The following is a 15,894-nucleotide window of genomic DNA, read 5'->3' on the forward strand; positions in this document are numbered from 1 at the left end:
GACATTGCCCTGCCAGTGCATACATTGGTATTTTTGCTTATTCTGATGCCATTTCTAGGATTATCTTAGAATGGTTCATATCCCCCTCAAAGACCCCCTCCAATGAAAATCAAGTGTGTAACCTTGTAAACATCTCCATTTGGTGTTCTTCATGCGCTACAAGACATATCAGGGACAACATAAGCAGTCATCTCCATGGCTGGGCCTGTCTGCTTTTAAACTGCAGTGTACCAAGGACAGGCTGAACAACACATTTTTAGATTGGCTGGTTTGAGACATCACAAAGCTAAGGAGCCAATTCCGTAAATGGACGGGGTGACGCTATGCATATCATTATGTGTAACCTATGGCAACCGCTGCGGCGAAGCGGGAGCCAGCTGTAACCGTCAGCATATTTTTTTCAAACTCACTACTGACTACTAACGTTAACGTTACTACTAATTACTACATTTCAAGCTAGCTAAGTTTCAACAAGTTGCTGCTAAACGATGGCAGAGACGTGTTTTGTTTCCGCGACGGAGGGGGTGGTTACACATTGGCATCGTGGGCGGGGACTATGCAGATTCGGGAATTTTTAATGAGGGAGAAGGAGGAGATGCCTTTGGAGGATTTTTAAAATTTTTGAAGAAAAAACACATCATATGCAATTTATTATTTCAAGCAGAACATTTTAGATGTCTTAAAACGTGACTGGAGCTGCTCTTTAAAGGTTGTGTAAGTAAATAAACCACAGGAATTGATAAAGTTATTGAAATCTGACTTGTATTTTCATCAGACTTTGCTAAATAAACACACAAAACATATCGATCCAAAACAGCTCTAATCCAAATGTAGAAACATGAATAAACATTTTCTTAAAACTCCTGAAGTTTTGTGAACTCGGCACAGTCCTAAAAACACACAAAACTGCATACAACATAATGTAAAGAAATCCTCAGAAAGATCCATTTAAACAAGATCATGTCATGTTGCAGCTCCCCCTTGTGTTGTTACGCCGTTTTTTCTTTTACCACTTGTAACATAATATAATGACGTCATCTGTGATGACGCAGTGACGTGAAAAACAGAAGTCTTAGCTATCAACTGAAAACAGAATTTAATCTTTTGTTGATGTAGTTTTTATTCTAGATTAAAACAACTCAGGACGATTGGTTGTATTAGTGCTCTGGCTGTAAAGGTCATGGTTGTCTTTACTTTCCATACAATTTCAAAGCAGTCATTCTTGCAAATGTACCGGACATATGTATAAAAGGCATGCACAGGCACATATACATGCACACACAGGCTTCACAATGTATATCATAACCCCTTTCTGCTATACATTCCATTGTCTCTTCTTTGGCAGTCGGAGCGTGATCTTTTCTTCTTTCAGCTGATCTGTCCTCTTAGCACAGCCACTCCAAAAAATGTGAAAACGCTGAGAAGGTCAAGTTTAATCTGCCTCCAAAACCAGCCGTTTCGCCCTCCCTGAAATGAGGCCAGGGGTCACAGAGTGTCTGGTATGACCGCTTAACCGATTTTTATAAGCCGTTTATGAGAGCCGCGGGCCCCCTGAGAATGCTGCTGCTTATTTGATGCTACCACATCAGGAGCATGAAAAAGGAGGTCTGGGCAGCTTGGATTAAAGTTTCAAGGCCTCAATGATATGAAGCCAACTACAGCATGAGGACGCATAATTACAGGCAGCGGGGTGCACTGAATAATTGGCTTGAAGGAAATGGTGGATGCTTAATTTATTTGACAACAAAGTGTGTTAGAAATGATATATTTATACATTGTGCTTTTTTCATCATCCTACTTCCCAAGAGATCCGCTCAGCAGCCATCTTTCCGCAATCTAGGCAGCATGGAATTAACCCCATGCTATCCACACTGTATTGGGTAAGGTCACCAAACTACAATCAATGGGAGTAATGAGGGCACAGCTGGCAGGAGAAGTTGGTCAGATTACAGTTTATTCATCTTTCTAGATTAAACAAAGGTCATGTTTTCATTAGATCATAATGAGGCACCAGTACAGATTCTTCTGCAGGTTGGCAGCTTGACTGAACTCAGCCGTAACCCCCTGCTGAGAAACATTTCCTGCTTGATTGGTTCAGTGCGCGCGTCGCTGGCAGCTGTGCAGAACTCCCCCCTGCAAAACTACAGATAAAAAATACAAACATGTTATTTTCTATAATGTCGATCCGTCTCTTTCTCTCCCAGTTGACGGCTGCAGACGCTGACGAGGGACTGAACGGTCTGGTGACTTATGAGATACTGGCTGGTGCCCTGGGAGACTTCATCATTAGCAATCGCACGGGACGCATCACTGTGGCGCCCGGTGTCACTTTAATTGTGGGACGATCTTACGCGCTGACCGTCAAGGCTTTCGACAACGCACCGGAGACCCAGAGGAGGTACTGGACAGCAGCCTTGCACCGATGCTCTCTTTCTCTTCATTCATCAGTAGAAAGGAGGGATCAATATTTAAATTTGACGTCAGATCATTACTTTTTTTATAAAGAACAGATTTGATTCTTACTTGTTGCCGAACTTACGCAGTCAGTTTCATTTTTCTGACTGCTTTGAGCATCAGCGGAGCTACAAACATGCACAAGTCCTTTTTAATTAAATATGTGCTCATAGTGATTGACTAGTCTCTGAATGGCGTATCTTCTCTGAAGTATGAATTATAAAGAAAATGATGGAGAAATAACATTTCTTACAGGCTGTGGTGACTCGAAAACAGATGGTCTTGTTCAATTTTACACTGGTATGAGATGTTTTATACATCGCCACGTCTTTATCTTCTGTTTAAAGATATAATATCAAAGATTTTCATTTAAATACACGTCTGCTAAGTCACTATCTATCTATCTGTGCCAAATGAGGTAACGATGACTGAGCCTGTGGCCCACTGATGAAAGCCTTTGACTTTGCAGTATTACAGACTGGGTGTCTGTGACGACATTTGCGGAAAAATCACAAGCGGCGCCCAGTTAATGACGCGTTTTCCATCACCCAGCAGTGGTTGGTCTGCCAGAGAGGGTAGGCGGAGCTAAGCGGCTGCTTTTCTGGTCTCTGCAAGTGTTGCGAGTAGACAGTAATCTATGGCTGAACAAACAAAGAAAAGATCGATGACTACAGATACAACTTCAAAAATAAGTGAAAATCCAAAGAAAAATGACATCCCGGCTCCTATCAGTGGCTATCTGACGACGATTTAGCTTCTTATTTATCTCTATAAACAGACAACTGCATGAAAGTTCAGCTAACAATCCGTTCTAGATCTAAAACTTAAAATCTTAACTTGAGATGAATTCCCTTGACGCTATGTCACGACAGCCGTTCAGATTTCCCGACTTCCTCGAATGCATCAGATCGATCTGACCTCAGTTCAACAAATAAGCATTTTAAAAGTTTTCTGACAAAGCTTGAATTTTTACTTCTTACAAATCTGCTTCATCAACCAGTAAATCACAAGAAAACAGTTTCTCTTTCTGTAACAATGCAGCACGCAGAAAAGGAAGTCTTGACGGGAAGTCGTTTATCGCTTACCCCGCTCGCTTATCCCCAGAGGCTATATAGCTGATGGGATCCGAGGTTGCAACCGTAACAAAGGGAGCCAACCGTGGACGTCTGGTTATCTGGGAAGTTTATGCCTTTTATCGCCATAAGGTGCTGCCAAATAGAATGAAACTGAGATATTCAAGATTATACCTTTTATTTATTTATTTATTTATTTATTTAGTTGGCTTTTTATCCCTTTGTTTAAGAGAGACAACAGTGGATAGTAGTGGAAATGGGGTAAGAGAGAGTGGGGATGACACGCGGCAAGGGGCCGAGGGCGGGAATTTAACCCGGGGCCGCTGCATGGAGGACTATAGCCTCTGCATGTGGTCGCTGATTCAACCTGATCCAAACCGGCGCTGGATTATACCTTTTAAAAGGCAAAGAATTGATTTGGTGATAAAGCAAAGTATCTCAGTTCAAGGTGAAATTCATGACAAAGTGTTTCAACCCTAAATATGAAGTAAAACTGAGCCTGTCAGAGTTCTGTTTAATGGCCCTGAAGCTAAAGCAGGCTGCAGGTTGACATAATAACACCTTCTACTACAGCATTTGCACTGCACATGTCAGATAATATTCAAGTACATTACATGTACCTATAATGTTTCACATGAATTAAGGTGTCAGAATGGATAAAAAATCAATCCACTCACTTCTGTTGGATTCATGTGAACATGCGAGAACAAGCAGGCTGATTTAAAGCTAATTTTTCTCTCATGAACAAAAGACCTGCTTTGTGTTTGACACATAAGAACACATAAAGGAACATTAATTATACCACTGAGATCACATAAAGACCCCACTTGACCAGAAAGCGACCAAAATCGATTCTTTTTCTTTTCTGCAATCAACACAGCAACACGAGAGCTCTAGTGATGGATTATAGATGATAAATATTTTCCACTATGCTGTGGGCAATGTTCTTCACCACGGCTCAACAGGTTGTCAAGAAGAAACTCATGCTGTCAGTGGGCTGATGTTTGCTCTTCTTTTTCTGCCAGGAGCTCCATCACGACTGTGTACATTGAAGTTTTGCCGCCTAACAACCAGAGCCCCCCACGCTTCCCTCTCCTCACCTACAACCTGGAAATCAGCGAGGCCATGCGGATAGGAGCCATTCTGGTCAATCTGCAGGTGACCCACGAAGAAGAACTGATTACATGTTTTTTGTACATTGTTAAAGTTTATTGTATTTTAAAGCAACAAAGTCAACAAGTTTCTCTCTCGCATTTCACTCTCCAGCATGCAGTATTCCCACTTTCTCTCCAGCACAGCATCCTTGTTGCTCTGCTGCCATATATTACAGCTCTTAGCTTTAATGGAGCTATATGATCTTCAAGGTCCTGCTTCTCTTTTCCTTCCCCCAGGCCACAGACAGAGAAAATGACCCGATCACATACCGCATCGTGAGGGGGGATTCCCAGAAGGTCTTCAACCTCTCAGAAACGTAAGTCCAGATAGTTTTAAACGCAAATGGGCCTCATAAGATATTCCCACCAAGGCCAGCTTGTGATGGACGGATGTGCAGATATATGCATGGGTGGAAATGCTCGTAAATTACTGATCGATCTCTGATTTTAAAATGATTTTAAAATACAAATAGGAAGTCGGCATGTTGGTCTCGTACCTGCGCGGGGCTTCTCTGGTTTCCTCCCTAATTCAACAGCATGCGGGTCACTGGTGTGAATTGAAAGCTTTCTCCCTTTGCATGCTGAACATGAATAACATGAATAGTAAATGCACTGCACTTTCACACATTTCTAGTCTTCAGACCATTCAAAGCGCTTTTACACTGCATGTCAGAATTCAACCTTTAACACAAACATTCATTCACTCATTTTGTGCCGTTATGCCATGGTTAGCGCCATCGCCTAACAGCTAGGAGGTTCAAAGTTCAAATCCTCATGCGTGTCAGCCCTGCGACTGACTAGCGATCAGCTTCTCGTCCAATCTTGCCCTACGACATGTCGACTGAAGGAGCTGGGGATTGAATTGCTGACCTTCTGATTGGAGGGTGACCCAGTCTAACTCTGAGCCACAGCTGGCAGAATATAAACATAATATAAACATAATGATTTTTCTTTTTAAACTAGCTTCAAATTTAGGTTCCCTGTTATTTCCAGCCTCAGGTTTTAATTTAAAATAATTACTAATTGCTTTTTTTTTATCCCTTATGTTTATTTCTTTGAACATTTTACCTTTTTATTGTTGTACTGCATTTAATTTCTAATTTTGTCTGAACTCTTTTTTGCTTTTGTTGGTTTAATCTTGTGTGAAACACTTCATGCTGCATGTTTGTATAAATGATGAATGGATGGATAACGCGCCCCCGGCAAGCTACAATAGTCCTGCAAGAGCAAACCTTCAAATGACCATAAGTACGACTCAGCTTTAGGAGTTTTCAATACACTTTGTTTTTATGATCTTTTCTCAATTGCAAAGGCTGAATGCAGACAAACAGTGACTCAGCCCGTCACACTAACAGGCAGGGTCTGACTGTGACCATTAGCTCCTCTCTCGTGATGCGCCTGCCAGAGCGAGTGATGGTGGTCAGTAAGATGGAAAGAGAGGAGAGGGATGTGCAATCATGATAACAGGGAGTAGATGCTGACTGCCAATTATTTGCTTTGGCTGATTTATTAGCCAATATATGACCGCCGCTGGCTTCTGGCACCGACATGAATCCCAATTAAACAAGTTGAAAAGTACACGTTTTTACATGATTGCTGTCTTGGTACGTTGTTTGTGTTCATGATGCCCATGCTCTTCTAGTCGAGTCAAGTCAAGTTTTTATCTGGAGCCCAAAATGCCTCAAAGAGATTTACAATATATGTATTTTATGACCCCCAATTTGGAGAAGAAAGAGAAATATAATGGGGCAAAAGAAAGGCAGTGAGGGCAACATAGGAGGAAACTGTCCTTCCAGGACACAGAGACAATTGATGCCACATGTACTGGTTAGACTGGAACAACAATAGTAACATAAAGAAACTGACTAAAGTTATAGTATTGTGTAAATAGAATGAAAATATGATAAAAAATAACTTTTAATTAAAGTTGTAATCTTGAAGATCTCAGTTTCGTTCTCTTTGGCGGCACATATGGCGATTAACGGTAATTGCGGGAGCACACTTCCCAGATATCCAGACAGTGTTGCATATGTGACGTCCACGGTTGGCTCCGGTTGTTACGGTCGCTTTCCTTTTTAGACTGTTTGCCTTCATCTGAGCGTCGAATTTGTTTCTTTTTCTTTGGATTTTCACTTATTTTTGAAGTTGTATCTGTCGTCATCGATCTTTTCTTTGTTTGTTCAGCCATAGTAGATTACTGTTTACTCGCAACAATGGCAGAGACCAGAAAAGCATCTGCTTAGCTCCGCCTACCCTCTCTGGCAGACCAACCACTGCTGGCTGATGGAAAACACGTCACTTACTGGGCGCTGCTTGTGATTTTTACCGCAAAGTCGCCACAGACACCCAGTCTGTTATTCTGCAAATGCAAAGGCTTTCATCAGTGGGCCATAGGCTCAATCACCATTGTGTTAACGCATTCGGTGATAGATAGTGACTCTTATTTACATGAAAATCTTCGAGATTATACCTTTAACTATTCATTTTCATAAACCACAGACATGTAAAACATTTGAATAATATATATTAGTCAAAGTGTGGAGCCAGCTTTTTTTTTTTTCCTTTAAAGACACAATTTAACTCAAGAGACTTAATAGAAGAAAGAAAAAACTGTAAACACAATTTTATACGTTTATACGTTTTTTGTGATGGGATCAAAGCATCATCATCATCATCATTTTAAAGCGGCGTTGATGCTGAGAGATATAAAACAATGCCCCCCGGATGGAGTCTAGACATCGGTCAAGAGGAGTAATAATTGATGTGATATGGGCAGAACTTCTGATGGTGGTAGCACCCTTGGACACTGAATCTATTAAGGACTGGAGGGTGAAACGGGGTGATGGAGGGTCGCGTCCGTTTGACCGTGATTACAACTGACGGCAACAGATAGAGAGAGTTTAAAACTGCGACGGCAATGAGATGATTGGCTCACAGAGGCGGTGGCAAAATGTGAATGTCAGATGATTATGTGAAGAGTGATTGTATGGGTGCATATTGATTGAGCATCAAAACAGTGAGTGAGTAACTGAACTTCTTCTTCTAGTAAAAGGTGTTGAAAAGGAGAAGTTCCTTTTGCTTAGCATCAAAATACTGTTAATAATTCTGGTGAAGCCTGTGTGAGATGAAAGAAAACAATGTGAACCTGGATTTTTTTTTTTATCAAGTAAATTAGGTCAAAGCAGCCAGAGCCTCAAAGAACTCATCACACAAAATAGAACTTCATTTCATGGATGAGGTTTGCTCCTACTTAGCTCCCTCCTCCTCTTTCTGAGAGAAGCAAAAAAACACTTTATTTTTCTGGAGAGAGAAAAAGGTCCCCAAATATCTTACCTCACCTCTCATAATCAACATTTTCGAAACCCACCTCTTCCAACCACCACAGGGACACAGGGAAAGGCATGAAATATTAAAGTGGTCAGTGCTTTCAACCATCCCTTAAATAAGCGAGTAAATATGGAGAGAGGCGACGTGGGGAGACTGAGAATCCAGGACCCTGCCAGACACGTTTCACACTAATTGATTAAAGCTTCTTTTGTCTGCAGCCCCGCTCTTCCGGCTACGCTAGGACAAGCTGTGCTGCGGAACTGTATCAGTGCCTTTTGTTGACTCCTAATCTGTGTTCAAATTGTTTGTTTAGAGGTGGTAGGTGTACTTTACGGATTCATAGAGGTAACAGTAAGCAAAGCCATGGAGACGTGATCAAAATAAGGCTAGTTTGCTCTTGCTCTTGACACCACCGTGGACTCTGATATGAGAAGTATCTCACTGAAATAGATCCACACATTCCCACTGAGTACACTCCCTGCGTGGCTGAAATATTACAATCGCATCACAATCTCTCAGCAACCTAGCAATATAATAACTTCAAACAGTTGCTGATATAGCAAATGAATCACAGAATGATTAGCTGCTACGCTTGATGAGTGTGCAATATCCAGAGCCCCACTTCACGCTCTCGTTTTTCAACCCTTCAGAGCGGCGGTGTGATTCACTGAAGAGATTTTTTGCACCGCTGCATGTTCAGATTCAGGCTACATATGGAGCCGGTTCCATCCAGCTATTATGAATAATGAGCGCTCTCGTCTATAACTCCACATAAATGGGGCAGGGTCCCCTGAGGGAGGTGGGAATGCTTTAGATTCACTCAACATAATGGTAGTGAGCAGGACGCAGAGTGAATCAGGGCCTCTGTCAACAACCAGGTGCTATACAGAGAGCGTTCGGTAATCATATATTAACTGGTGGAGGCAGGATCCCAGTTAAACACATCACAACGAGTATACAGTATTTATTATTTCCAGGTCAGGTGGGACTGATGTGAAGTTAACATATTCTTCCAGCAGCTTTGAATTTTATTCCACTGTCTGTTTGATGTTTGGCGCAACAAAATAGTTCCAAAGATTTAGCAAGTCGGCCGACTAAATGTGCTGCATACATCTCCAATACATCAGCTGATAGCACATACACCTGTATTTCTTTCTTACATAGTTTAGGAACAATGTTTATTCTTTATGGTTTGTCCAAAAGAGAGAACTTAAACAGTTTAATTCAGGTGTAAAATGTACAGACAGTAGGTATCTGTAATTATTTTGTCCTGTAAGTAACAAGAAATTGCAGTACAGACCAGCCAGATTGGGTTTAATGTAATTTAAAACAATGCCTCATTACATAGTTCGTCCACTTAAAGTGCTGACAGGTTTATTTTTGCTATGAAAAATATGTTTATTGGTCAGAATTCTTTGAAAAACCAAATAAGTCTATGGGGTCTTTATCAAGAACATAATTTATTATATGCTTGGATAATTAATCCTATAGGGAATCTACACAGGCAACGTATTTGAAGCATACTTTTGACACCAGGACAGAACCAATGTTATTCAATGCTGCAATCTCCACCAGCGGCGTATGCTGCGCGGGAGGCGGGTGTAATACTCGAGTTTGTTTGACGCGTCTATTTAGTCCCTGCTGCTGCGCATCAGAAAGAAAGCCTTTGACTGCTATGTAAACACATGCCCACAACCAAGGAGTCCATGTCAAACGATGTGATCTCTTCATTCTGGCCAACTTCAGTTTCCTATTTAAGTTGTTGATCGGCTAGATGAGCAGGCAAGATTAAGTTGAAAGCAATGAATATGTACATTTGCTCAACATCTGGGTACCAATCCTATTAATTCATTCTCATTTTAATCTACATCCTACATAAATACAGAATGTATGAAGTACGTCTAACAAGTCGGATGCAAAGTTCTCTTCTTCTATTGTGTCCGGCACACTTCTTGGCGTCAGTGCCGTCCCTATTTATGGCCAGGAATTGCAACTACCATTGGCTCACTTTGAGACTCATCTTTGCTGTTGTGGCAGCCAGGGTAGATTGCAAAATAGATGCTGCCTTGACGCTTACGTGTTGCGCTCGTTCGTCTGACGCTACAGTGTCATGGTTATGCTTAGTAATACATTATTCTATGGGTGGGCGGTATACCGGTTTCAATACCGTCACCAGTGTCGCGTTTTTAAACATACATTTGAACACCGTCAGAAATGGTAGATAACATACTGTGTAAGTAACACAACTGCAGCTACTAGTACTTTTTCATGCGGCGTCAGAGTCGCTGAACCAAGTGTGGTAAAAGACCCAAATATCTACAAGTAAGACTGTTCATTGTTCAGGTCAGAGGTCATATTGCCCACGCCTTTTCTCTTCCAAAATATTTTGTTATCAGATTTATTACACAACAATTTTGCCTATTTTAATATCAGTCCACAGAAAAATCCACTATGAGCCAGGTTACAATCCAAATATTTTTATGTTCTGTTATTATATTTGTATTTTTCTTGAAGGACTGAAGGTCACAGAAGCCTAACCAAGAGGCCATGCCGACTTCGATGTTAGAGTTTTTTTCCAGTGCGTCCTCATGGCCCTTTGTTCCAGCTGATTTTCTTACTTCAGGGTAGAATCAAAACTAAGATCGAAAAAACAAAGAGAAAGTACGTTGTGTATTCCCACATGGAGCTGAAAACTTCCTTGTCAGATATCAATGAATAGATTCAAAGTTATTTAGTGTAAATTATTTAATTTGAGTGTAAATGTGTGTCAAAAATGTGTCTTTTATATTATGTTCAATGAGATTTTCCTCTTTAAATTATCCTGAAATCTCGACACACCTCGACTTGCCACATTTGATCTGCTGTAAATCACCAATACCACCTGGAACTTAACATCAAGTCCTATTTACCGTAGAGAAACACAACTTAGCAGAATGAAGGATCAACTGACTCACTGTGACTGGGATGGATAGCCTCTAACCTGCTCTGTTGTCACTTTAGACTACGCTGTTATCAGCCTCTCATCTGTCTGACAACATCTTTTCATTTGCGGTGACTGTGGAGCGGAGGCGGGGCGCGATCGCACATGATCAGTGAACCTCTCGGGCCCAGTCTTAAGCTGTCGTAGAGAATAAAACCTCCCCAGGCTGGCAAAGTGGCATTACTCACGCTAATCTCTGTCATCATCACCATCAAGATCATCATTATCGCTGCAATTATACCAATTATCAGAGACTGTCTTCATTGTCATATTCGCATGAAAGCTTCCTGCACCTTAAGATGAACTGAGAGGGCTATTTTTACTCTTGTGCTTATGTATAACTAAACATGAGCGCAGCAGCAAGTCAAGGATGCAGTGATGCATTTTTATGGGTTTTTTAGAGAGCCGCCTCTGCCCTCTTGAACCAGCGATCATCAGGTGTTCAAAGCTATGTGTTCTCCATAAGTGCCCTGAGAAAGAGACAATGTTAATCAACGGTTTTGGTCAGATTTAGAGATGAGGCTCTCTAGTTTTATACGTTTGCAGGTCGGAGAGGCAGGCGAGGAGCAGCGCTCAGGTTCTGCCTGGACTGTTCGGCCAAAGGAGCTTTAAATTAGAAATGTGAAGGAGCAAGGGGACAGCGGGGAATTGCGACGGGCATTAATCTAGCAGTGCGTTCACATGCATTTGTCTTTCCTTCCATTTGTGGTTCTGGCAGAGCCTCTCCTGAGTGTGGCATTGAAATTGTTTTGTGCATGCTGTGTGTGTGTGTGTGTCGGCATTTGCACTTGCGTGTCTTGCCTGTGTGTGCAAACAAAGATAATGCAGTGTAGACTGCTTGGGAATGCATCCCCACTTTGTGTTTGGAATGCCAAAGTGCAAAATTATACCTGGTGAGCACGCAGGAGGGCCGCTGTGTCTGCTGCAGTCCTTGGAAAGAAAACATGAATCTTTCTGTCTGTAGTTGGTGTGCTTTGGGAGCAGGAGGCGGGCTGAGGGGAGAAAAAGACAGAGTGGGAGTGTTTAAAATCCCACCTGTTCTCCACACTAAACTCACCCTCCTCTATCACCGCCATATTTTATAAATCTGCCTAATCTGGAAGTAAATAAACTCTGAAGTGCAGCCCTCTCCATCACCCTCTGTTGCATCAGCGAATAAGTATTCGAAGCTATTGAACGAGTCTTTTAATAAATGTTCTGTTTCTTATGATGCACACAAGCCCTGTGTTTTTTTCGTGTTTCGTGAGGTTGTTGTTTGATGCCTCTACTTGTTTACAAGTGTCTTCTCTGACCTCTCTCTGCAGGATTGGCCTTCTGCTCCTGGGAAAGCCTCTGGACAGAGAGACCACAGATCAGTACCGTCTGATTGTCACAGCCTCCGACGGCAACCCTGGAGGGGTGAGACACAAACCTCTTTATTAAGCTGTTGGCCTGATTCCTCAGGGTTCGGCGAGTTTTGAACACATTTTGAACACATTAAGCTGAAATAGGATGTTCTCATAAAAGCGCATTAGCTCAGAAATATGGCGCACTGAACCCAAGTGCTTCATTAGCTTGGGAAATCTAATAGTGCATTTCAACCCTCAGAGCTTAATACCCTGTATTTTGTCACGTTTTCATAAAATTTGCAGGAGCATTAAGAGTCAGGAGCAGCACATCTTTAAGCCAAACCAAGATGAATAAGGCCTGTCTGCTCATTTACGTCACACCGACTGAATGTGGAACAGAATTTTTTGACTCTAGTAACCTGTTGAGTCTCTAAGTGGGATTTTTTCACTGACAAAAGGCTTTAGAAAAACACTGCTGAGTTTTTTCCACAGCATAGATGTGTTCATGAGGACTGATTTTCAGGACTGTCACTCGATTTAAACTCAAGTGATTCGAGAATTTACACCTGCATGAAGTTAAAAAAGCTTTTTGAATGCCAAGTTATTTTTGTCACTAAGTGAATTCACTATTTCAAGATGTTTATTGTCACTCTGGTTATACAAGTACAATGGTGTGCTTTTCTTATGCTGGGAGGCTCCATTTAGAAAGGGTAAATATTAAATACGAGAGAGATATGAAAATTCAAATTTAATAAAGAATAAGGAGGCAGTAATGAAACAATAATGAAACAATAAAAATAGAAATAAAAATAGAAATAAAAAATAGTAATACATACGGCCCATTTACAGAGGCTACAGTCCTCGATGCAGCGCCGCCAGGTTCGACTCCCGCCCTCGGCCCCCTGCCGCGTGTCATCCCCACACTATCTTCTGTCCTCTCTCCCTAATAAAGACATTAAAGGCCCAAAAAATAATCAATGAAATTTGTTCCAGAGATAGCAGTTAAATGTTGTTTCTAAAGGATTGATAAATCGGATCCAAATAAAATGAAACAACTCTTTGGGCAAAGTGAATGCACAGCATCGTTTACAAGCATATACAGTGATATAGCTACAAACTAAAGAAACTGAGTGGTGTTTAATATTATTATTTTGGCTTTTGGACTTTATTAGACAGGACTGTGAAAAATGACAGGAAATATTGGGGCAAGAGAGCGGGATGACATGCATCGAAGGGCTGCTGGTCAAAGTCGAACCCACGGCTGATCAGCGTCATGGACTGTAGCCTCGCTACATTGTTCCACCTGGTCTACCAACTGAGCTACACCGGCGCCCAAAATGTATTGAATGTTAAAAAATCGAAGCAGCAGAGGCCAAAACATGCAGGATTTCAGTCCCTAAAATGTGTCAAGCTCCAAAAACACATTTCCCATCATGCAGCTGATAGCAACATTCAGTTAGAAAATCACTTTGTTTGTTTGTAAGGCAGGCTTATTATAACAAATGTGCGTCAGAGATCTTTATGACATCATCAGTCGTCTCAAACCACCGCACAGATTGTATAACTCTTTTTTTCAGACGAGAAGTACTAAACATACAGAGGAAACTAATTGTGTAAAATTGTACTCTTTAGAAAACAACCGCACATCGATGTCACAACGAGCAGTCGTGACTTCTCGGCGTTTACATCTCAGAGCTGTCTCTGTAACTTAGCCCCGAGAAACAGCAGACTCTATAACTGGAAGTGAATGCTGGCTGCTCCGTCTCCCACCGAGAGCTGATAATCATATAAACCGTCTTAATTAAATTAGACTTCACCTCAGTTGGCTCAGTTTTTGCAGCTGCCTCTGTTCCAGGCAGAGGTGAAATGTGCTTTCCTTTTTAAGATGCTGCGTGTGATGGGTAATGAACATTAGCTGATGAGCTGTCACAGAGGTGATGTTGATTGGCCCCCTCTCACCTGCACGCACATAATCACGCCGAACCCCAGCTGGGTTTTTCATCTTTTGGCAGGCTGTGCGTGTTGGTCAAGTGGAGCGATTTAACCCTTTGTAAACAAACTTCTCAATTACGGCTGTGAATCCCAATTACTTTCAAACACTAAGAAATGTCAATGCACCTCCATTTAAAACTGTTTTGGATCAATATATGCGTGATTTTTTAATAATTTTTAAGACACAATTTCAATACTCCTATCAGATATAATAATTTATTGACTTACCTCACCTTTTAGCTAAGGCTGTACAGATTCTAGGGATATAAAGTTTTTAAAGATAGCAATGCTTGCACTTGCAGACCCATATCTATTGCAGAGTTTAAAGCAATGACTGTATACACAAATGGACGCCGCGTCTCCATCTGCTCTCATTGTACGAAATTGATGCTAAAATATCCGCTGTGACAGGTACTAATTAAAACTGAACTTGTCAGGAAAATGAACACTTGGATGTAAATCAGCATGTTAAGAACTAACTATAATGACAGAAACCATGTTTGAGAAACATTTATTTGGTGTGTATTTTGATTTTGTAGTTTGACTCATGTCCCATCTGTTAACATGGAGGAGGCGGGCTTTATGACCTATCCAGTCAGCAGGGGGCGATGGAGAGGGTTTGGCTTCACTTTTAGGGAGCTGTCATGTCGTCCATCTTTTTATACAGTCTGTGGATTAAAGGGTTAAGAAGTGTATATATCCCAATATTAGTGAGTGCTCCTGAGCTAAAGCACTGGAAAGGAGTGTAACAAATAAAAGTGGGCGGGGCTGAGGAGATGGACAGTGACAGCTTTGTGCAAATAAATAAACAAGAGTGCAAAACAAAAGGATGTAACCACAACCCGCTGCTCTCTGTCCCAACACTGATGGATGGCCCGCACAAACTGACACTCTTTACCTGTAGAGAACGTGTGCGCTAAATGTCTCCCCTCACAGTGAATTACTGGCCGACTCCTGTGTGCTAAATGTCACAGCTTGGAAGAAATGCTGTCACAACAGGAAGTAATTCGAATGAGTGAGATGGGTACAGGAGGGGCGGAGGTGGAGGTGAGGGACTCATTCAGCGAGGCGACATACTGCGAGGATGGCTGCAGACGGGGAGAGGATCAAAATCACCACGGGAGGAAGAGAGGGAAAGGGGAAGGGATGACGAAAAGGACAAGGACGCCAGGGGTTTGGATGTGTAATTAGTGCAGAAGTTTGGTACCAGTGGGAAGCTGACACAAGGAGAAAAGAAAGCCATTTAACCCAACGGTGCTACGCCTATTTTCCAGGCTAAACTTTTTCATGCTACTTCCTGACGTCTCCTAGTGCATGAAACAAAATTGTGCTAATCTGTGTGACCAATTCAAAATTTGTATTCTCAACATTTCAAGCTGTAATCACAACCACAGAGCGGACTCAGATCTTGCAAAAGTCACCCAGGGATGCAGGATAAAGCTCTTCTTCTGGCCCTGTGCGGAGGGAGTACATGACTCTTAACAGCCTGATTATATCAGTCCTTGCAACATAGCTTCTGGTCAGAGTTGTCACTTGAAAGGCAAAGCACCAGCGGCCACCTCAGACAGCGAGGACACAAGACAAGA

At 41.8% G+C, this 15,894-nt stretch overlaps 1 protein-coding gene across 1 annotated transcript in view; it reads left to right on the forward strand.

Annotated features, from left to right (window-relative positions):
- The window catches only part of LOC138588276 (protocadherin-15-like), a 170,563-nt gene that overhangs the window by 69,737 nt on the left and 84,932 nt on the right, over positions 1–15,894 (forward strand). The window contains exons 15-18 of the mRNA XM_069658288.1: positions 2,205–2,398; positions 4,553–4,685; positions 4,919–4,998; positions 12,293–12,386. Of these exons, the coding sequence (XP_069514389.1) occupies positions 2,205–2,398; positions 4,553–4,685; positions 4,919–4,998; positions 12,293–12,386 (501 nt within the window). The remainder of the gene's footprint in view (positions 1–2,204; positions 2,399–4,552; positions 4,686–4,918; positions 4,999–12,292; positions 12,387–15,894) is intronic.

Source organism: Semicossyphus pulcher, unplaced genomic scaffold, assembly GCF_022749685.1.
Source record: "Semicossyphus pulcher isolate SPU_LCO1_2020_fin unplaced genomic scaffold, fSemPul1.0.p SCAF_12, whole genome shotgun sequence".
NCBI lineage: Eukaryota > Metazoa > Chordata > Actinopteri > Labriformes > Labridae > Semicossyphus > Semicossyphus pulcher.